General features: G+C 37.1%; 1 protein-coding gene across 1 annotated transcript in view; it reads left to right on the forward strand.

Annotated features, from left to right (window-relative positions):
* ADAMTS3 (ADAM metallopeptidase with thrombospondin type 1 motif 3) overlaps positions 1 to 24530 on the forward strand; it is a 287705-nt gene that overhangs the window by 138401 nt on the left and 124774 nt on the right. The window contains exon 4 of the mRNA XM_015138553.3: positions 7224 to 7380. Coding sequence (XP_014994039.3) covers positions 7224 to 7380 — 157 coding nt within the window. The remainder of the gene's footprint in view (positions 1 to 7223; positions 7381 to 24530) is intronic.

The following is a 24530-nucleotide window of genomic DNA, read 5'->3' on the forward strand; positions in this document are numbered from 1 at the left end:
ATATGAAGAATTAGAGCAAAATAAAATATGTTTAACATAGTGTAGTTAATGCTATACTAAACATAAATATTTTTAAAAATTAGTGTTAAATTTTGGAAAATAGTTTGGGAAACAATAAATATTTCACGTATCATTGCAGAGATTAGAATCTCTGCATATATCAATGCAGTACTTTATATGAAGGACTTTATGTTATATAGGGAAATTTATAGAACATTATCTTGATATTGTATGTCGATTAATTGACATTAAGGATAAATTAAAAATGATTGCATCTTTTTAAATGGAATCCCTCAGGAGAATATATAATTGTATGTGTGACACTTCTAAAAATTTCTAAGTCATAAATTTCTGGTTTCATTATAAATAATAGTAGTACTTAGAATTTTGTGCACACTTATTCCTTAAGTCACTTCATTGTCATATGTGCTAAATATATCCTGTGAAATAAAATGTTGCAGACCTGAGAGCAGGAATGTGAATTTTTTACTGAGGGTTATGTATGATAGTGCATGACTACCTAAATGGGCATTCTAGTGGATAAAAGAACTTTGACTATTTAGTTATTACTACTGATGATTTTTTCCTTTCTTAAATATGTATAGGAAAGACTTGTCTAAAACCTCAGGTACTTTAAAAATAGTCACTCCAATTTTGGTAGCTTCACAGAGAAATATTAATATGGTGTGACAGGAAGAAGTGCAGAAGAATCTACCTCTAATGGCTGTGAATATTCTGGGATCTGAAAAATATGTGGTTTTGACACTGACCCTTTCTGTAATTCCTTGTAATATCTCATCAGCCCCCACTACTGTAATTAAATGCTTTTGCATGCCTAGTTTCCTTCCCACAGACTTCATTCTCTGTGTCTTCTTCACTGCAGTTACTTTTACTTTGACAAAACTCTATCCTACTAGGTGCCCATGACACTCTTCTTGGTTTTCCTCCTATCTCTCATCATTCCTTTTCAGTTTCCTTCTAAATCTAAGGTGTTTTATCTTCACTTTTCCATAACTTACATTGATTTCTTCTCCTATGCTCCCTCAAGTGTTAGGCACCTACTTTGAGCCAGGCACTGTGCTAGTCCCTGGGATATGACATAGCAGTGAATATGGCAAAGCCCATGCCCATGTGAAGCTTATATACTGAATGGGGCCAGGCAAATCATCTAGTCATACTGGAAGGGAAAAAGTCGGGATAGAGAGTGAAAGCGATGCTAACTGATGTAAGTGGGGTAGTGCCAGTGGGACTAGGACCATGTGGCTAGAGCAGAAAGAGCAAGGCATAAAGTGTTGGAAGCCAGAAAAATAGACAATGCTAGGACATGGAGGGCCTTATAGGCCATGGTCTAGGATTTAGATTTTAGTAATTTCCTATATGACAGTTTCCTAAGGTTATATGGTCATTTCCCAGGATTCTCTATTGACCCTCCCTCAAATCTCTTTATGTACTTTTCTTCTTCATTTCTGTTAACAGCTTTAGCTATTGCCTCTGAGAAGATGTATCCCAAATCCATTGTGGCTGTGACATTTTTTTTTTTTTTTTCTGAATTACAATTCTGTATTTCTCTATTGAATGCTGGGAATTCCATCACTATTTCAAGAGAATGGTTAAAACAAAACACATTAACTTTTTCTCCTGTTTTCCAGTCATCTTGCCATTTTGGCTTTCCTGTTTCTGTGAATGAAAACATTAATTTCATAGTCATCCAACTTCAAAACTAAGGTGTAATCTTAGATTGTGCCTTCCTTCTTTGTTGATGTTTTTTCACGTATCAGGTATTTATCGAGTGTCTAGTTTATGCCAGATATTGCTTTAGGCACTTGAGATACATAGTTGAACAAAGCAGACCAAGAAGTGATTCCTGACCAGCAAGGCAGTGGTGGGTTACTAACAATAAACAATAAACATGATAGGCAGTTAAGTGATCCAGTCTGTTGGAGGGCAATAAGTGCAGTGGAAACAGTGTAGGGAAAGAGGCTGGGGGTGCTGGGTTGAGAAGCAGATGGGTAGTCCGTGTATGCTCTTTGAGAAGCAACACCTAAGCAAGGACTTAAAGGAGGTGAAAATGTTAGCCATGCAGAGTGCTAGGGGAAGAGGATTCCAAGTAGAGGAAAGTGCCAGTGTAAAGGTCTTAAAAGGGAAACACCCCCTAAGTATTCAAGAATCAGCAAGGAGCCCATCATGGCTGGAGTGAAGCCAACAAGGAAGAGAGTGAGCAGATGAGGCCGGAGGGGTGATGGAGTCTTGAAGGCAGTGATGCTGAGATCAGGGAGGGCCTAGGTAGACTCTGTAGGAACTTTGGTTACTAATCTGAATGAGAAGGGGAGACCTTAAAAGGTTTTGAGTAGAGGAGCTTACATTTTAAAAAGTACCACTTTTTTTTTTTTTCCTGAAATCACTTTTAAATTAATTCCTTCCCCACTCCCCTGACCTTTTCTCTTCCCATTGCCACTTTTCGTATCTGGACTGTTATTTTAGCTTCTTGCTTGCTTCTATCTGGCACTTAATCATCAGAGAAATATGAAAATAGTGTTTTGTTCTCGTCCATCTGATCAACATTCTTTTTTATTTATTTATTTTTTGGTTCTCTGTTTCTACATGTTAAAATTCTGACCCAAGGTAGTACTAATAGTCTTCCGTGACATTGTTTTGGAGCCACCCTGCATGAACTGTTCCCTGAATGGGCTTGCTTCCTATCCACATGTGTACCAGGAACTTTTGTACTTACAGGGGTATCCAGTATTCTGGCTTCCGTGGGCCACAATGGAAGAAGAAGAATTGTCTGGGGCCACACATAAAATACACTCACAGTAACGACAACTGATGAGCTTAAAAGTAACCACAAAAAAATCTCATAACGTTTTAAGAAAGTTTATGAACTTGTGTTGGGCTGCATTCAGAGCTGTCCTGGGCTGCCTGTGGCCCACAGGACACAGGTTGGACAAGCTTGCTTTAGAACCGTTGCTCCCGTCAAATGGCCTCACTTCTAATTCCTTCTCTTCTATCCCCACTATAGCAATACTCCCGTCTTCGGGAAATCACCAAAAGTCTAAAAGTTCTTCATTCTCTCATTTGTATCATTCATTCATTCATGTAATTTTTCATCAGAACTTTATTGAATACATATTTTGTGCCAGCAATTGTGATGGAGCTTAAGACTCAAAGGTGGGTTAAGCTAGATATATGTGCCTTAGTAGCTAACAGTTCCACAGGGGGGAGAGAGAACCATAGATTTCACATTCAGCTAAATACACCCTTGAAATTTGTGTTAAGGACCAGGAGAGAAAGGAACACATTACTTTCAGTTAGAATAATTGGCTAAGAGAGGATCTAATTTAGATTGGGGCACCTCATTTTTGTGAGGTGAGGGAGTGAGTAAATCATTTTAAGGAGATAACATTTAACTTGAAACCTGGAGAATAAAAACTAGCCAGCTTAGGGAAGTGTGATGTGGTGGAACCAAGGCTCTTTAAGCAGAACTAATGTCATTGCAAAGACCTGAGGTTATAAGGACCTTGGGAATAGAAATAGAAAAAGAAAGTTGAACAAAATCCCCTGAGGTTGGGACCTCGTGAGGACACTGAGAATGGCAAACTTGAGGATGGTGGGCAGCACAGATGATGTGGGCCTTGAAGGCCAAAGTAATGAGTGCAGTGTTAAGTGCAATGGGAAGCAATTAAAGTGTTTTAAGCAAAGGAGTGGCATGATCTTTTTGGAGGTTGAGACTTCCATCTGTTCATCAAAATCCATTTGTCTCTTCTCCCTGGGCATACAGCCAGCTTACATTTCCTGGCCCTCTTTGCAGTTGGCTGTGAGCCATGCAACTGTATCCTATCTATGGCAGTAAGTGGAAATGGTGAATAGCACGAGTAGGGCTAGCTCATAAAAATTTCCCATGTGGGCTTCCTCAGACTGCTTCCCGTTTTGACTAGGCATACTGGAAGATTATATTAAGATGATAGAGCCACTGTCAGCCTGGACTCCTGGATGGCTGTGTGGAGTAGAAACCCTTCCTGGCCAATCCAAAACCATCCTGAGCTTTATGTGAGTGGGAAAGAAGCACCTGATGTTTTGAGCTCTTACATGCTTGCTCCACTTGCTACCAAATTCAAATTTCTCCAAATTTAATATGATAATGTTAAAGGGCAATTTTGGCTGCCACACTAGGTGAATATGTACATCATGTGAACAGTAACGGTGGCCAAAGCGAAGGTTTATTGTGATGTGGACTAGGTACATTTCAGTTGAAATAGATACTGGATAATTTCGAGTGAAAAATCAACAGTTCTTACTAAGTTTTCTGTGTCTGGTGAGATTATGGAGGAAAAAACTTTTACTTGATTTTACTATCAACTGTCCTGTCAATTACTTTCTGGACTTTCCATAGCATACTCACTGAATTTCAGTAGGCATGTATTTTATTTATTCAACTGGATTGAATCAAATGAGGACAAATGAACTGTCTTTCAGGATTTCTCATTTATTACTATATTTAGTACAGTGCTTTATATAAAGTACTTTCTTTCATTAAACTTTACTTAAATTAATAAATAAAAGGGCCGACTTTCAGATTTCGGGTCCATGGAGTTATTGGACATCACTTGATCCAACGCTTGCCTTGTCACTAATACTGACTCAGTCTGACTTAAATTTTCTTTGCTTTCTAAATGAGATGTTTAATTGTGTTGAATTTTGTTTTACCTGTGGCTTAGTGTGATAAAATAACATCATGTGGCCTGGAATTTGAATGTTTGCTGTAGCAGATATGGAGAAGTGTTTTCAATAGGCACGTGGGCTAATCCTCACTGCCCTCCCTGTCACTTTCAAGTGACTTTCAGACTGCAATAGCCATTGCCCATTGCTCAGAGTCGCTGACCGCTTCAGTGGCACTGTTTCTTCCCTGAGTCAGGCACTCATCTGGGAGAATCATTATGATCTTCGGAAAATCTTAAGATAGGGAGTTTTTGTAATCCAAATAAATAATGATGATGTTTATAACTAAGGAAATGTTAGTGGATTTAGGAGGATGGGAGGATAATGTAGATGTTACAGAATTCAGTGATAGCAGATTTGGAGCAAAGAAAAGACTGGAATAAAGATGAATACTGAAACTCCCATGCTGATGCACTTCCCCTTATAAACTTCCGTATATAAATACAGACCTATCGTTCCAGGATAAAGCCAGTTCATGCTTTTTGCTACCAACAGATGGTGTTAGGGATGAGATAACATTTTAGCCTTATACATTTTATTAACTTTTTATATGTTTACTGTGTTTGTGCTTAGTTTGGATATAGTTTATGGACATTAATTCATTAATGCCTGAGAAGGCCAATAGCAGTGAGTGTTGGAATTACTGGTAATAGGAGATAAACTAATATGACCATAATATAGAAGAGATTAAAATTAAAATTGGAAAGCATGAGGAAGATGTTGGAAATTATATTTGTAGAAGAGGTGAATCTATTAACCAATAGGAACAACTCTGAATAGGGAATAATTAACTATGTAACTTTTGAAAAATACTGTGTATTTCATAGTACATGACTAAGTGTAAAGTAATTAGGTAAAGAAAGAAACTCCAATTTTTGGAGTATCTGGAAGATGAGCTTTACTACTAAGTACCCACTAGCTCAGTGCTCTTTTAAGTGAAAGCTAGAGGGTTGTTCCAGAGGGTATGGGCCAAGAATAGTAGAAGAGTTGTAGTAATGTTTTCTTGTGAGACATGGCCCCATAGGTTCCAGGGCTGTTTGTAGTGCACATCATAAAGGCAAGTGTAGAAGTGGCATATGGAGATGGCATAGCTTTTAAGATCCCTGTGAGGCTTACAAAGGGGAAGAAGGGAAATACCATACCCAGTTGTAGAAGTCAGAACAGAAAGGAAAAGGACAGATTTGAGTGCAACAGAAAAGCTATAGTCATAGGCATCTTTGTTGAATATATATATACACACATATATAATATATAATATATTATATATATCTGCTCAAAACATACGCTCTTTGGTAAAGGACACCTCCCCTCCCTTTCATTTCTATGTTGCTTGACAGCATAATGGCAAAGATATCAACATAGTTGGAAGGAGTAAGAAACTCCTCCCTTGTCCATGTGGCCTGAGAGCCAGTGACCTCATGTGTGAAAATACAGAGTAAGTTAAAGGTCTGAGAAAAAAATATGGCATCTCTAAATCTGATATGTATTTTCAAAATAAGTACAATCTCCACACTAACACATTATTTGTTCCAATTTTGTTTTCAAATAAATGTGCTTATATTTAAATTAATATTTCATATTATTGTATGATGTTTAAAGTAGAAACATGAGCCACAACGACTTGACTGTAATGTGGACTTGATGTTTAAGAAATATCACATTTTAGAAAAAACCATCATTTTTCTTCAGCTGTAGTACTGACTATAGGCCTGGTGTTTTCTGAATAATTAAAAGATGAAACAGAATCAGAAAACAATAGAGAGATAGAAGGAACTGAAAGTAAGAATAGGCTTTTCAGTGTGAAAGGCTGCAGTTTGAGGGGTGTGTGTATATATATATATATATATATATATACACACACACACATATATATAAATATATATTAAAGTTATAATTTTAATCATAAAGTTAGATTAAGCTAGGACAAATATGAGTTAGTTCTTCAAATTCATAAGCTTTAGAAATGTGGAATTTCCACAGAAGCTTACTGAGACTATTTTAAAGAAGTAACTTTACATACTGAATGTAGCATGGAACTCATTTCCCTCATGCCACCTTGTTTGGGAGGAAGATGTAAATAAGTGAAAAAGTATGTAATGTGTGGAAAACTGCTCCACAGTGGGTTATTATGGGAAATCAGAGATTTTTTGAATTTATGTATCCCATATGATTCTTACTAGATATAAAATACCAAGTAGAGCATATAAATGCACTTATTTTCTAGTTTGATAAAATGTATATGTTGTATGATTTCCCTATTCTCATCCTATGTAAATTTTGTATTCTATAGTACCTTAATATGAATTTTTTTCATTTCTGTCATATGTGAATTTCTACCTTATATGAATTACTGATAGTTAATAACTATTTTAAATTTATAGCCAAATGTGGAAAGAAAAAGCGTTAGTTTTCACAAGTCATATTCTTGACATTTAAAAAGATGTGGTTGTGAGCTGAAGATGATAGATATTTCTTTTTTAAATTAACACATTTTGTGCTTTCTCTAGGCTGGAATGATAAAAAGTGATAATGAAGAGTATTTCATTGAACCCTTGGAAAGAGGTAAACAGATGGAGGAAGAAAAAGGAAGGATTCATGTTGTCTACAAGAGATCAGCAGTAGAACAGGCTCCCATAGACATGTCCAAAGACTTCCACTACAGAGGTAGGCATCTTGACAAAGCTTAATAATGAAATATAATTTTAAGATATTATGAAAATAACTCTGTCATCAAGTAAGAGAATGTGATTGTCATGTGCTCCTGTATATTGTGGAGGTAGCAAAAGAAGTTTACTTTTATAAATCATGAAATTTGGCTTGCTTTTAAAAAAATGCATAGAGTATATGTTACAGGTATTTATTCCAGTGTGTTATATATCCCTGATATGACTTCTTTTAATACCTTTATATTAAAACTATTGGTTCTCTAGCTTATGTTAAAGTTTGAAAATATTTGTGGTTTGTGCTTTACAGAAGTATCTTAATTATGAATTATCGGTGTTATTTTAAACCTTTAAGGACATATATTGACATGACAAACAGTTGCTTTTTGTTTTAAGACCAGTGTGATGGATATATTTGAAAATAATAATGCGCTTGACTTTAAAATCTATTTTGCAAAACTTTTACTATATGGAGGAGACAATGAATCAAATTCTTCTGTGGACTTCTATTTCAAATTAGGCTAGAACTGCTAAAGTCAAGTAAATTATGTTGCATAAAAATTTTCTATTTTTGTTTGTTTGTTTAAATTAAACCTGAAAGTTACTTAGTATTAAGGAGATATGCTTATGCATTGGATATAAAATTTCCTCTGTGGAGAAAAAGAAAATTTGGGAATCCATTTTTTTTTTTTTAACCAGATCTCAAAAAGTCTGTTAACATTTGCCAGGACAACTTTCTTTATTAAGAATAAAGAGTTTCCTCTTTAGAAATAATTTATCTTCTAGATTGCCTTTTGAGACTTGTTACCTAGTCGTCTGATTTTCAGATGCTACTAACTTCTCCTAAAATTCTTTATGAATAGAATAGTGCAATTTAAGATAACTTTAAAGTTAACACATCTTGAAAATTTTAAAGGAATTTCTCATTTGAAACAACAGGACTATATTAATAAATACAGTATTATAAAATGTGTGCCTAGCTTATAGAGTCACTGTAGTGGCTTTGCAGTTAGACTTGGTGTGAGTAATAATAGCTCTGCACACCAAGTTTTTGTTACCTTAGATTAGTACTTAACCTCTGTGAGCCTCAGTTTTTTTTATGAAAAAAGAAGTAATATATATTGCACAATTGTAATAAGTATTAGACGTATATGCAAATTGCTGAATGTAGTATTCAGCAAAAATGGGTGCTTGATCAATGCCAGCTGTTATTTAATTAACTTAATATTTAATATCTTTGCAGAAGATTAGCATGTTAAGAGTTTTGTTTAAGTTGAACCATTAGTCATTGTCTTCAGGTGAATCTCAATTTTCATATTCTAAAATTGTTATTCTAAATCAGAAGACTGGTTATGTTAAAGAAAAGGTAGTAGGATAGAGTGCTTTTTCTATAAGTAAATCTTGGTTGTTGCATATTACTAATATCTAATACCTCTTTCAAAGCAATGGTTAAATATTTTTTAGGAAAGCATAGGCCACATGCTATGGAATTGTATAGGAGAACTGAAAGCGAGATGAGTTACTGTGGCTGTCCTCCCATCAGCTCCATCTGTCATAACCGTAGTTTCATCAAGCTGTACCCTATTACTACATTTCAATTCCCGAAGGTGTATATTTCTATAAATATTAATCCTAGTACTTTTCATTAGTCTGATATTTATAAGAAGAGTTTTTTTTGCTTGAAGTAAGAAAGTTACAAGAAATATCATGTTTAATACTTATTGTAACAGTCAGGGTACGTATACATAAAGGAATTGGATGGAATTACAGAAATTTGGAACATTGCTTTAGAAAATTATTTAAAATGTCAATTTCAATAGCATCAACACACTCAGTTTACTTAAAAGTTGTTTTTAATAATGCAGACACTGAAGACTGAGTTTTTCAGTTATTAATAGAAGATTGCAATTATAGTCGAAGTAGGCCGCAAACTAGAGTAATACATTCTGAGACAAGTTTCAGTGGTCATGGGTCAGAGCAAAAGGAGTTCCTCTGTCACCTCTTGATTACCTTAAAACTTGAATCAAAATTAAATCATTCTGTTCTCTTAAAATGTTCCATGATAAATGTTAATATGAGCTTAATGATTTTCACCTTCTTATTTATGATGTTCTGATTGAATTAAGTTGTAGGTGATATGAATTTACCTCCTTTTGAGAATCTTGAGTTGTAACCATATACGTTAGAAGTGTAACTCTCTTGCCTGGGGGAGCAAGTGATTCAGATTCAGAACTTTTAAATTCTTCCTTTAACTTCTTGGTAGCAAGATGGAGAGCCAAGTCTTCTCATAGACCAAATACCTTCCAACTGTAAATTAAGAATATATTTTTGTAATGTATTCCATTATTTTAAAATGTAAAATTGAAAAAAATTAGGTTTAGAAAGGTATATTGATTTATAAATGAAAGCAAAAGCACTATATAAAATAGTGCCTTTTCTGGATTAATTCAAGATTTTATTTTAGGAAACATATGAGGTCTTTCTTAATGAGTTATGTAGGAAGAGGAATAAAATCCATAAGCTAAAACTTACTTGGAATGAAATGTGTTTGAGAATCATGGTCTCCATACATTTCTCTGACAGCAAGTCATCAGTAGGAGTTTTGATCATAAGCAAGCCATTTCTGACCCTGCAGGATTTCATCAGTAGGGCCCATGTAAACAGTCTGCCCTATTTTGCTACTTGTCACGGTAATTGACTAGCTACATTTCTTGATTTGGCAGTTTAGTTCCTCAGAGCCGCCATTCATTTGAGCTCTGGAGTTTGTTGGAAGTGTTATACATTAAAATCTATTAGGACCTGAACTAGGCGATGGAGAGATAGAGCCAAATGGATAGAAATTGAAGTAAAACTGTTGGAGTTTTGTGATGGGGTAGATGTTGGAGGGGGTGAGGAAAGAGAGAAATTCTAATCTAGAAGACTAAACAATTCTCTTTCCAGAATTCAGGTATATAAATTGAGAAACAGAAATAGGCTTGATAAAGGAGAATGATAAGTCGGTCCAATTTAAGTAGATTAAGTTATATGATCTTTTAGACCACTGAGTGAATTAAAAAATGCATGGTGCATTTTCATAATCATGTCCCAGAGTCAAAGTGTGAATGGCCTTCTAAACATTTCTTGTGGTAGGGATGGGTAGAGATTAGCTTGAGAGTGAAACAGCAGTTATTGGCTCGTCGATGGTTAGAATGCCCCTTCTTGCCTTCTACTCTCTCATTTTCAGGTGTATCACCGAGAATCTGAAGGTGTACACTACATAGAATTGGAAGCCTATGAAAGGTGTTTGCTATAGTTAAGAAGGACTTTATGTCTCCAGAAAACAAAATTAAAACTAGAAACAAAACAAAAATTATGCTTCTCCCACACTCGAGAGCCCTAAGCTATTCAGCTTGACCAAATGAAAATATCTATTTCTATTCCCTGTCCGCTAAGAATATTCAGCTCAGTTTCCAACAAAAGTCACAGCTTTGAAACTGTTAAGATAATGTATCATACGGTATGATTCAACAACACAAAAACAATCAATCAATCCTATATATAGCGGATTCTTCTTTCCTGACTCTTAATAGGAAAGTTGTATTTTCACAATGTGAAACATATGAAGAGTTGTTTAAAAATATATTGAACTAAGTAGTAAAGTCAAAAATGCAGTGCTCTGCTTTAGAATTACTCTTTAAAGAATAAGATCTAAAGCAGTTTTACATTTGGCAATATAAATAATGGTGTCTTCTAGTACAGAAGTGGCAAGTATTTATAACACATAGCACTGCCAGTTTCTAGCAAACGAATAGCATCCTTTTCATTAAACAAAAAACATAAACTTGGCATGCTTATGACACATTTGTCTACTTCATCATGGTGGGCATGTTTAATTTGCTTCTTTTTCAGATTTAGGGGCATGGAAATCACATTTCGAAACTCTTTAATTTGGACAAAATTATGTTATATTTGAAATTATAATTGGTAACAATATACTTAATAGAAATTAAAGGGTCATAAATTTCACCTCTACTATTAAATCAATCATTTGTCTAAACTCATGTAAAAAAAATACTCCTGCCTATCTCTTAAGAATGTTTACTCTGTCATCACTAAGGAGTTTGCTTTAGGCAGTTTACTTTTTGGGGGGAAGGTGATTGAACTTGTATGACATCATTCAGCATTTTACGTTTTTAATTTAATCCCTAGGCCCTAGGCTTTTCCCCTCAAATTACCCGCTATTCATTCACCAGAAGCTTTGTGTTAAAGTAATTTTTGTAATTACATCCTACCAGTGGGAAATGAGGAATAGTAGGCCTTTATCTCCTAGCTTCCTTTCAGGATTTTCATTTTCCTGCATGAACCCAAATGCTTGTGTTGCTGGCGTGGTTGTCATGGTGCTGTGAAGGCGTGTTTTTGTCCCAGGTGGGAAACATGCAGAAGTCAGAAATGATTTGGGAGTTGCTACTGGTTGCCGGGGAATTAAACTATGAAACAAGAACTAGAAAAATGAGAAGATTATTTCTTATTTTACTACTCCTAGGAACTTCCTAGGTCCAGAGCCCTTCCTTGAATCTGTAGACATGTCAGTATATACTCTAACCTGCTGTATTTGGAAGTTCTCATGACCTATGCCCTGATCAAAGAGAATCATTGGTGGGCTTTGTAACCCATACAAAAAGTGAGTAACATAAATTAATTTTAGCAGATTTTTTTTTTAGTAAATGAAGTATGGAACATATTATTACTAAATGACTAAGATATGTCAAGTAGCAATCATTATTTTGGGTAGGTGTTAAATTATAAATTTTTCACACCTGCATCATCTTATTTAGCAGCCAATCATTTGTCAAGGCTATTACTATTAGATTCATGTGGAAATATTAATCATATTTATGGAATTTTTTGTCTGGTTGGTTTTGTATGTTTCACAATTGGGGTATTTATAATAATTATTGACAAAATGAAGGCAATATGAAGATTGAATTATTACATAAAATAGGAAGCAGAGTGAAGGTTAAAGAGCTTTCGGATGTGAAACATGAAGGATAATACTTTATTTTTTTCATTAAATTGCCTTACTGAGTTTCTTCTGTCTCTGTATGGATAGGTTCAATGAAAAGAGCTTATTTAGGACATAGATAGACCAGGATTGAAGTGTTACAAATGTAAATCTATATTTTTTTTTCCAATAAAGAATTGAAGAGGAAAAGACACAAAATGTGTTGAGACTTCAGAGCTCGGGATTACTATTTAGTTCTTGATCTTGCATTAACGGAGAAAGAGAATTGGGAGGTTTTAGATATGTTTGACTGACTGAAGTGAAATTGAAGGCAGTAAACATATATCAAGGTAGAAAGCCAATTCAGATCATTTGGATCAGATCTTGATTCTTAAATGTAGTAATTGCCTACTCAGAAAAAAGCTCTATCAATTACTGATTCATGAAGAAGCAGTTCATACCAAGAAAAAGCTTCGCTAGTATTTAAAATGTACTTGCTCTTTTAGAATATAAAACACACTCTATTATCAAAATGTAGTGTTTGCTTTCTCACGTGTCAACTGCTTTTGCTTAGGAGGGATAGATCCTTTTTTTAGAAAAATTTTGAGTACATTTTGACTCTGCTCATGCCAAGTGTGCCTCCTTAACCACATGTTATTTTGTTTTTATTGTATTTTATTTTTTATTCTACTTTAAGTTCTGGGTTACATGTGCAGAACGTTCAGTTTTGTTACATTGGTATACACGTGCCCTGGTGGTTTGTTGCACCCATCAGCCCATCACCTACATTAGGTATTTCTCCTAATGTTATCCCTCCCCTAGGCCCCCACCCTCCTACAGGCCCAGGTGTATGATGTTCCCCTCCCTGTGTCCATGTGTTCTCATTGTTCATGGTGTTTGGTTTTCTGGTCTTGTGATAGTTTGCTAAGAATGATGGTTTCCAGCTTCATCCATATCCCTGCAAAGGACATGAACTCATCTTTTTTATGGCGCATAGTATTCCACGTTAACCACATTTTAAAGCCTGTACTTCTTTTTTTTTTTTTTTTTCCAGGTACAACGATTTATAAACTTTCATGTTAGTAAGTGGGAAGCATTTGTGTTAGTAATCCAGACATTTCTGGAGGTTTAATAATCTTTTGTTTCATCATTTTTATTTATAGCTCAGGCGCTCAATATATTTTTAAAAGATAATTTTCTATAAATTAGATGTCATTTATTTTTCTGTCGTTTTATTTTCCTTTCTGGATCATCAAGCATTAACTTTAAACATAATATTTATTTATGAGAATCAATACTATCCACTCCTGAACATGTTCATTTAGGATTTTGCAAATTGTATGTCTGAGAATGTGTACGTGTGTGTGTGTGTGTGCAGCTCCTACATCTCTGTGGAAGAGTCAGGTTATTCTCACTCCTCTTTTTTTTTTTGAGATGGAGTCTGGCTCTGTCCCACAGGCTGGAATGCAGTGACGCGATCTCAGCTCACTGCAAGCTCCGCCTCCCGGGTTCACGCCATTCTCCTGCCTCAGCCTCCTGAGTAGCTGGGACTACAGGCGCCTGCCACCGCGCTCGGCTAATTTTTTGTAGTTTTAGTAGCGTTGGAGTTTCACCGTGGTCTCGATCTCCTGACCTTGTGATCCGCCCGCCTCGGCCTCCCAAAGTGCTGGGATTACAGGCGTGAGCCACCGCGCCCGGTCTAGAGGATCTTTTTCATATGAGATTTCCTACCGGACATCTTCCGGATATATGGGGTAAAAGTTGATGGTGTCTGTTAAAGAAAAAGAAAACATGGGAAAAATAAATGTAGCTCTGAAATGTATTTTTATTTGAAAATTGTTTGAGTTTACATGAATTTACTGTCAATTTAAATATGGGAACTACACATAGGCTAAAACAAATGCTCTTTTAATGCATAATTTTGTAACAGGAGCTGAATACTTGCTTTTGTTCTTTCTGGATACTAGAAATTTTGCTCTGATTTTCAGCTGTTGCCTGTCTGGTCTAAATATCTAAATTTAAAAATTCTCAGTGGAAGTTCTTGAATTTGGGACTATATGCTGAAAGTATTTGTTTTAGGAATGATTGGAGCTATTTTCCTCAGTAAGACTGTATAGAGATTATTGTAAACAACCAAATATACAGTTCATTCCTGTCACTTTCAGCACCTTACTAAGTATCTGAAAAAAATGTTTTACAAGTCTGATTGAAGTATTTGTTGAAAATAATTTTTTTCATCTCTCAGAACTACTGTAACCACTTATATTCCCCCCGAACTTGTTCAGTGCTTTTGACCTGAGATATTTTTTATTTGAGAGCTCTGACTGATAATATCAAATATCTTAAGGCTTTGTGTCCATTTTTTCTTATAGGGCTGTCTTTATCACTCATTTCCTGTGGAAGGCCTTGGTTCTCTCTAGTGTGCTTTACAAATTGCTATATATTCTTTTATTGTCAAGTCTCGGGGGTACTAATACATTTTGCTCCCTAAGTTCAGTCTTTTGTATCCGCACTTTGGCAGATTTTGTTTCTGTGTTTTCAAGTTTTGTCAGATTTTATTCCACGTGTTACGGGGATAAACGCCATGTCTAAGCCCAAAGGTCCTTGTCTCACGAAAAGGTGAAACAAATAATAAAAACAAATTTTCTTTATGTCCGGTTCTATGATACTTATACTAATACAATGACCCTCAAGAGTCTTGTAGTAATGGAAATTAGGGTATTAGAACCATTTTTTAAATTTCTTCATTCCTAACTTTTGGGTGACATATAGGGAAAGCCAGTATGGGAATGTATGCAGACATACACTGTCTTTCCTCATTTCATATGCCTGGCCTTGGCTTGCTTCTGGGTCTCATGGGAAGCCCTAGTGGACATCACTGCTATGTACAGTAAATGGACCTTTCTAATATGTTTAAAGAAGGTATTAAGTTAATCAGGCTGGGATATGTTGTTTTTGTCTCCTTCAATATCCCTTTCTGTTTGATGACCCAACATTTGAAAACTCAGTAGAAACGTTTGTGTGGTTCACCTAAGGTTGCTGTCATCTAAGTTCTTCAGGGTATCATTTCATCACTCGCCAGCACCGTTCCTCTTAAATATGTGGAAGCAGTGTTCTAAAATGCTGCCAGCTCAGACTTACACATATTACTAATGGGCATCTCTGAAAGATATTGGGACTATTTTTATTGATTTGCAGTTTGAAACATAGAAATTGGACAAAATTATTACAACAATCACCTGGATTCTTATTGTGGAATAAAAACCCTACCTTCGTTGGATTTGTCATAGTTCCTGATTATGTGGCCCCCGTTATATTGAGACTCAGGACCTGAATATTGCCCAGCCCACTTGCAGTGTACATAAAAACATCATTCATTCCCATTTCTTTCTTTCTTTCTTTCTTTCTTTTTTAATTTATTTATTATTATTATACTTTAAGTTGTAGGGTACATGTGCATAACGTGCGGGTTTGTTACATATGTATACTTGTGCCATGTTGCTGTGCTGCACCCATCAACTCGTCATTTACATCAGGTATAACTCCCAATGCAATCCCTCCCCCCTCCCCCCTCCCCATGATAGGCCCCAGTGTGTGATGTTCCCCTTCCTGAGTCCGAGTGATATCATTGTTCAGTTCCCACCTATGAGTGAGAACATGCGGTGTTTGGTTTTCTGTTCTTGTGATAGTTTGCTAAGAATGATGGATTCCAGCTGCATCCAAGTCCCTACAAAGGACTCAAACTCATCCTTTTTTATGGCTGCATAGTATTCCATGGTGTATATGTGCCACATTTTCTTAATCCAATCTGTCACTGATGGACATTTGGGTTGATTCCAAGTCTTTGCTATTGTGAATAGTGCTGCAGTAAACATACGTGTGCATGTGTCTTTATAGCAGCATAATTTATAATCCTTTGGGTATATACCCAGTAATGGGATGGCTGGGTCATATGGTACATCTAGTTCTAGATCCTTGAGGAATCGCCATACTGTTTTCCATAATGGTTGAACTAGTTTACAATCCCACCAACAGTGTAAAAGTGTTCCTATTTCTCCACATCCTCTCCAGCACCTGTTGTTTCCTGACTTTTTAATGATTGCCATTCTAACTGGTGTGAGATGGTATCTCATTGTGGTTTTGATTTGCATTTCTCTGATGGCCAGTGATGATGAGCATTTTTTCATGTGTCTGTTGGCTGTATGAATGTCTTCTTTTGAGAAGTGTCTGTTCATATCCTTTGCCCACTTTTTGATGGGGTTGTTCGTTTTTTTCTTGTAAATTTGTTTGAGTTCTTTGTAGGTTCTGGATAATAGCCCTTTGTCAGATGAGTAGATTGCAAAAATTTTCTCCCATTCTGTAGGTTGCCTGTTCACTCTGATGGTAGTTTCTTTTGCTGTGCAGAAGCTCTTTAGTTTAATGAGATCCCATTTGTCAATTTTGGCTTTTGCTGCCATTGCTTTTGGTGTTTTAGACATGAAGTCTTTGCCCATGCCTATGTCCTGAATGGTACTACCTAGGTTTTCCTCTAGGATTTTTATGGTATTAGGTCTAACATTTAAGTCTCTAATCCATCTTGAATTAATTTTCGTATAAGGAGTAAGGAAAGGATCCAGTTTCAGCTTTCTACTTATGGCTAGCCAATTTTCCCAGCACCATTTATTAAATAGGGAATCCTTTCCCCATTTCTTGTTTCTCTCAGGTTTGTCAAAGATCAGATGGCTGTAGATGTGTGGTATTTTTTCTGATGACTCTGTTCTGTTCCATTGGTCTATATCTCTGTTTTGGTACCAGTACCATGCTGTTTTGGTTACTGTAGCCTTGTAGTATACTTTGAAGTCAGGTAGCGTGATGCCTCCAGCTTTGTTCTTATGACTTAGGATTGTCTTGGAGATGCGGGCTCTTTTTTGGTTCCATATGAACTTTAAAGCAGTTTTTTCCAATTCTGTGAAGAAACTCATTGGTAGCTTGATGGGGATGGCATTGAATCTATAAATTACCTTGGGCAGTATGGCCATTTTCACGATATTGATTCTTCCTATCCATGAGCATGGTATGTTCTTCCATTTGTTTGTGTCCTCTTTTATTTCACTGAGCAGTGGTTTGTAGTTCTCCTTGAAGAGGTCCTTTACATCCCTTGTAAGTTGGATTCCTAGGTATTTTATTCTCTTTGAAGCAATTGTGAATGGAAGTTCATTCCTGATTTGGCTCTCTGTTTGTCTGTTACTGGTGTATAAGAATGCTTGTGATTTTTGCACATTAATTTTGTATCCTGAGACTTTGCTGAAGTTGCTTATCAGCTTAAGGAGATTTTGGGCTGAGACAATGGGGTTTTCTAAATATACAATCATGTCATCTGCAAACAGGGACAATTTGACTTCTTCTTTTCCTAACTGAATACCCTTGATTTCTTTCTCTTGCCTGATTGCCCTAGCCAGAACTTCCAACACTATGTTGAATAGGAGTGGTGAGAGAGGGCATCCCTGTCTTGTGCCAGTTTTCAAAGGGAATTTTTCCAGTTTTTGCCCATTCAGTATGATATTGGCTGTGGGTTTGTCATAAATAGCTCTTATGATTTTGAGGTACGTTCCATCACTACCGAATTTATTGAGCGTTTTTAGCATGAAGGGCTGTTGAATTTTGTCAAAAGCCTTTTCTGCATCAATTGAGATAATCATGTGGTTCTTGTCTTTGGTTCTGTTTATATGCTGGATTATGTTTATTGATTTGCGAATGTTGAACCAGCCTTGCATCCCAGGGATGAAGCCCACTTGATCATGGTGGATAAGCTTTTTGATGTGTTGCTGAATCCGGTTTGCCAGTATTTTATTGAGGATTTTTGCATCCATGTTCATCAGGGATATTGGTCTAAAATTCTCTTTTTTTGTTGTGTCTCTGCCAGGCTTTGGTATCAGGATGATGTTGGCCTCATAAAATGAGTTAGGGAGGATTCCCTCTTTTTCTGTTGATTGGAATAGTTTCAGAAGGAATGGTACCAACTCCTCCTTGTACCTCTGGTAGAATTCAGCTGTGAATCCATCTGGTCCTGGACTTTTTTTGGTTGGTAGGCTATTAATTTTTGCCTCAATTTCAGAGCCTGCTATTGGTCTATTCAGGGATTCAACTTCTTCCTGGTTTAGTCTTGGAAGAGTGTAAGTGTCCAGGAAATTATCCATTTCTTCTAGATTTTCCAGTTTATTTGCGTAGAGGTGTTTATAGTATTCTCTGATGGTAGTTTGTATTTCTGTGGGGTCGGTGGTGATATCCCCTTCATCATTTTTAATTGCGTCGATTTGATTCTTCTCTCTTTTCTTCTTTATTAGTCTGGCTAGTGGTCTGTCAATTTTGTTGATCTTTTCAAAAAACCAACTCCTGGATTCATTGATTTTTTGGAGGGTTTTTTGTGTCTCTATCTCCTTCAGTTCTGCTCTGATCTTAGTTATTTCTTGCCTTCTGCTAGCTTTCGAATGTGTTTGCTCTTGCTTCTCTAGTTCTTTTAATTGTGATGTTAGAGTGTCAATTTTAGATCTTTCCTGCTTTCTCTTGTGGGCATTTAGTGCTATAAATTTCCCTCTACACTCTGCTTTAAATGTGTCCCAGAGATTCTGGTATGTTGTATCTTTGTTCTCATTGGTTTCAAAGAACATCTTTATTTCTGCCTTCATTTCGTTATGTACCCAGTAGTCATTCAGGAGCAGGTTGTTCAGTTTCCATGTAGTTGAGCGGTTTTGATTGAGTTTCTTAGTCCTGAGTTCTAGTTTGATTGCACTGTGGTCTGAGAGACAGTTTGTTATAATTTCTGTTCTTGTACATTTGCTGAGGAGTGCTTTACTTCCAATTACGTGGTCGATTTTGGAGTAAGTACGATGTGGTGCTGAGAAGAATGTATATTCTGTTGATTTCGGGTGGAGAGTTCTATAGATGTCTATTAGGTCTGCTTGCTGCAGAGATGAGTTCAATTCCTGGATATCCTTGTTAACTTTCTGTCTCGTTGATCTGTCTAATGTTGACAGTGGAGTGTTGAAGTCTCCCATTATTATTGTATGGGAGTCTAAGTCTCTTTGTAAGTCTCTAAGGACTTGCTTTATGAATCTGGGTGCTCCTGTATTGGGTGCATATATATTTAGGATAGTTAGCTCTTCCTGTTGAATTGATCCCTTTACCATTATGTCATGGCCTTCTTTGTCTCTTTTGATCTTTGATGGTTTAAAGTCTGTTTTATCAGAGACTAGTGTTGCAACCCCTGCTTTTTTTTGTTCTCCATTTCCTTGGTAAATCTTCCTCCATCCCTTTATTTTGAGCCTATGTATGTCTCTGCGTGTGAGATGGGTCTCCTGAATACAGCAGACTGATGGGTCTTGACTCTTTATCCAGTTTGCCAGTCTGTGTCTTTTAATTGGAGCATTTAGTCCATTTACATTTAAGGTTAATATTGTTATGTGTGAACTTGATCCTGCCATTATGATATTAACTGGTTATGTTGCTCGTTAGTTGATGCAGTTTCTTCCTAGCCTCAATGGTCTTTACATTTTGGCATGTTTTTGCAATGGCTGGTACCGGTTGTTCCTTTCCATGTTGAGTGCTTCCTTCAGGGTCTCTTGTAAGGCAGGCCTAGTGGTGACAAAATCTCTAAGCATTTGCTTCTCTGTAAAGGATTTTATTTCTCCTTCACTTATGAAACTTAGTTTGGCTGGATATGAAATTCTGGGTTTAAAATTCTTTTCTTTAAGAACGTTGAATATTGGCCCCCACTCTCTTCTGGCTTGGAGAGTTTCTGCCGAGAGATCTGCTGTTAGTCTGATAGGCTTCCCTTTGTGGGTAACCCGACCTTTCTCTCTGGCTGCCCTTAAGATTTTTTCCTTCATTTCAACTTTGGTGAATCTGGCAATTATGTGTCTTGGAGTTGCTCTTCTCGAGGAGTATCTTTGTGGCGTTCTCTGTATTTCCTGGATTTGAATGTTGGCCTGCCCTACTAGGTTGGGGAAGTTCTCCTGGATGATATCCTGAAGAGTGTTTTCCAACTTGGTTCCATTTTCCCCCTCACTTTCAGGCACCCCAATCAGACGTAGATTTGGTCTTTTTACATAATCCCATACTTCTTGCAGGCTTTGTTCATTTCTTTTTCTTCTTTTTTCTTTTGGTTTCTCTTTTTGCTTCATTTCATTCATTTGATCCTCAATCGCTGATACTCTTTCTTCCAGTTGATCGAGTCGGTTACTGAAGCTTGTGCATTTGTCACGTATTTCTCGTGTCATGGTTTTCATCTCTTTCATTTCGTTTAGGACCTTCTCTGCATTAATTACTCTAGCCATCAATTCTTCCACTTTTTTTTCAAGATTTTTAGTTTCTTTGCGCTGGGTACGTAATTCCTCCTTTAGCTCTGAGAAATTTGATGGACTGAAGCCTTCTTCTCTCATCTCGTCAAAGTCATTCTCCGTCCAGCTTTGATCCGTTGCTGGCGATGAGCTGCTCTCCTTTGCTGGGGGAGATGCGCTCTTATTTTTTGAATTTCCAGCTTTTCTGCCCTGCTTTTTCCCCATCTTTGTGGTTTTATCTGCCTCTGGTCTTTGATGATGGTGATGTACTGATGGGGTTTTGGTGTAGGTGTCCTTCCTGTTTGATAGTTTTCCTTCTAACAGTCAGGACCCTCAGCTGTAGGTCTGTTGGAGATTGCTTGAGGTCCACTCCAGACCCTGTTTGCCTGGGCATCAGCAGCAGAGGCTGCAGAAGATAGAATATTTCTGAACAGCGAGTGTACCTGTCTGATTCTTGCTTTGGAAGCTTCCTCTCAGGGGTGTACTCCTCCCTGTGAGGTGTGGGGTGTCAGACTGCCCCTAGTGGGGGATGTCTCCCAGTTAGGCTACTCAGGGGTCAGGGACCCACTTGAGCAGGGAGTCTGTCCCTTCTCAGATCTCAACCTCCGTGTTGGGAGATCCACTGCTCTCTTCAAAGCTGTCAGACAGAGTCGTTTGCGTCTGCAGAGGTGTCTGCTGCGTTTGTTTAGTTTACTGTGCCCTGTCCCCAGAGGTGGAGTCTACAGAGACAGGCAGGTTTCCTTGAGCTGCTGTGAGCTCCACCCAGTTCGAGCTTCCCAGCAGCTTTGTTTACCTACTTAAGCCTCAGCAATGGCGGGCGCCCCTCCCCCAGCCTCGCTGCTGCCTTGCCGGTAGATCACAGACTGCTGTGCTAGCAATGAGGGAGGCTCCGTGGGTGTGGGACCCTCCCGGCCAGGTGTGGGATATGATCTCCTGGTGTGCCTGTTTGCTTAAAGCGCAGTATTGGGGTGGGAGTTACCCGATTTTCCAGGTGTTGTGTGTCTCAGTTCCCCTGGCTAGGAAAAGGGACTCCCTTCCCCCTTGCGCTTCCCAGGTGAGGCAATGCCTCGCCCTGCTTCAGCTCTTCGCTGGTCGGGCTGCAGCAGCTGACCAGCACCGATCGTCCGGCACTCCCTAGTGAGATGAACCCAGTACCTCAGTTGAAAATGCAGAAATCACCGGTCTTCTGTGTCGCTCGCGCTGGGAATTGGAGACTGGAGCTGCTCCTATTCGGCCATCTTACTCCGCCCCCGCCCATTTCTTTCTTTCATTACCTAATGACGGCTACACTAAAGCAACTAACTCAGGTAATTTGAATTAATTTCAAGTTTTATATTTCAAATAGGAATTAAGTAAATGGGAAACCAAGAATTTACTATAAATAGTAGGGACTACAAAATGAACAGTCGTTTTATTAATAAAAGGATTTCATTGTGGTACATATTAATTCTTTATAAATGTTCAAGGATAAAACAAAGGAAGAAAAACAGGAAAAAGTAGCTTAGCTGTCTTATAATGTTGAATGCATCATATGTCTATTAAAATTTCTGTATAAAAAATCCTATATTAACCATAGTATGGGCTCCTTTGGCTGGTCAAGTAGGCACTGCTGGGCTGGCTATCTTTTCTGCATGGTATCTGCTAGCCTGTTGGTATTTACTGCCAGCTTGACTAGAGTCTCCTCTCATTATCATTGGTACAGGAAATCACCCTGAGTTCTGGCTGGGACTGCTATTTGTCCAGCCTATATGATCCACTAACTCACAGCTTCTGGTGTGGGACCACATCAATACTGATTCAGCAGCTGTCTCTCATAGGCTCCCCAGGAGACTCAGATATTGCTGTTCTTGTTGCGTAAGAATTGTTGGAAGTGACAGGTTCTTAGGTTGTGAACAGAGTGATGTCCTAGCTGCCCATAAAGTGTTTTCCAGAATCTCCAAAACAGAGCGGGAAAAAAGGCTTTGGCTCTTACAGTTCCTTGATGATTTGTATATTTTAGTCTCTTTAATCCAAATTAAAGAACCTCTCCCTAGCCCTTGAATCTGTATGTAAAAATCCTGTATTTTAATCGTTTAATGCTTAATCCTATCTGTCCCCATCTGAGACTTGGTTTTGAAGGGAACTGGGAAGAAATTACAACCACTGTCTTCCTAGTTCTGTTTATTTCCCTCATCCAGAGGCAGCCTAAGACCAAAAGGGCTAACCTTGTATTTTCCTTCCTCTAATTATATGCTTTTTCTTCACTGATCCAGACTAATGAGTAAGACTTATGATAAACAGGAGTTTCTCTTCACAAGAGGAAAATAAAACAAAAGCAAATTTTAAAAAGTTTGTGATATGGTCTCCAGGCCTACCATTAATGTACTGTGTGAAAGCTAAGCATTCAGAAAATCCTTTCTCTCTTAACACAACCTAGCCTACGAATCTGTTTTTTATAAATGTTACTTGAATCTAGGAGCTGAATATTGAGTCTCTTTATATTTTTTTATATTGTGTTCAGAATGCTTAACATGAGATCTATCCTTTTTTTAAAAGGATGAATAATATTCCATGTATGTGTATACCACATTTTCTTTATTCATCTATCAATGAACATTTAGGTTGTTTCCACATCTTGGATATTGTGAACAATGCTGAAGTGAACACCAGGGTGCAAATATTTCTTCAAGGTCCTGATTTCAGTTCTTTTGGATATATGCCCTGAAGTGAGATTTCTGGATCATATGGGAGTTCTATTGTTTAATATCCTGAGGAGCCTCAACATACTTTATTTTTTCTAGGAACTGCGCTGTTTACATTCCCACCAACAGTGCAAGTGTTCCCTTTTCTCTACATCTCCTCAATACTTATCTTTCTTACCACAGGCATTCTAACAGGTGTTATGTAATGTCTCACTTCTGTTTTGATTGTTATTTCCCTGATCAGTGATGCTGAGTATCTTTTCATATGTCTATAGCTCTGTCTTACATTGAAGAATTGTCTATTCAAGTCCTTCACCCATTCTTTAATCAAGTTATTTTGTGTGTGTGTGTGTTTTGTTTTTGTTTGTTTGTTTGTTTGTTTTTGTGCATGTTTTCTGTTTGCTTGTTTTGCTGAGTTGAAGGAGTTCCTTAGATTTTTTGGATATTATTCTTATATCAGATACATGGTTTGCAAATATTTTCTCCCATTCTATAGGTTGCCTTTTCACCCTGTTAATTTTTCTCTTCACTGTGTAGAAGCTTTTTAGTTTGATGTAGTCCTACTTGTCTATTTTTGCTTTTGTTGCCTATGCTTTTGGGGTCACAACTAAGAAATCATTGTGAAGAGCAATATCATGAAGATTTTTTGCTTTCTTCTGGGTGTTTTATAGTTTCAGTTCTTACATTTAAGTCTTCAATCCATCTGGGGTTGATTTTTGTGTATGGTGTAAGATGAGGGTTCAATTACATTCTTTTGCATGTGGATATTCACTTTTCCCAATACCATTCATTGAGGAGACTCTCCTTTTCCCATTGTGTGTTTTTGTGGAGGACCATTTGACCATATATGCATGGGTTTATTTCTGGACTGTCTATTCTGTTCCATTAGTCTGTCTGTTTTTATGCCAATACTATATTGATTTGGTCATGGTTGCTTGGATATAGATTTTGAAGTCCCACAGTATGATGCTTCCAGCTTTGTTCTTTGTTGTAAAGATTATTTTGGCTACCAAGGGTCCTTTGTGGTTTCATAGGAATTTTATAATTATTTTTTCTATGTCCATAAAAAATGCCACTGGAATCTTAATAGGGATTGCATAGAATCTGTAGAGCACATTGGGTATTTTAAGCGGTATGGAAGTTTTAACAATAAGTTTTCCAATGCATGAACATG

Source organism: Macaca mulatta, chromosome 5, assembly GCF_049350105.2.
Source record: "Macaca mulatta isolate MMU2019108-1 chromosome 5, T2T-MMU8v2.0, whole genome shotgun sequence".
NCBI lineage: Eukaryota > Metazoa > Chordata > Mammalia > Primates > Cercopithecidae > Macaca > Macaca mulatta.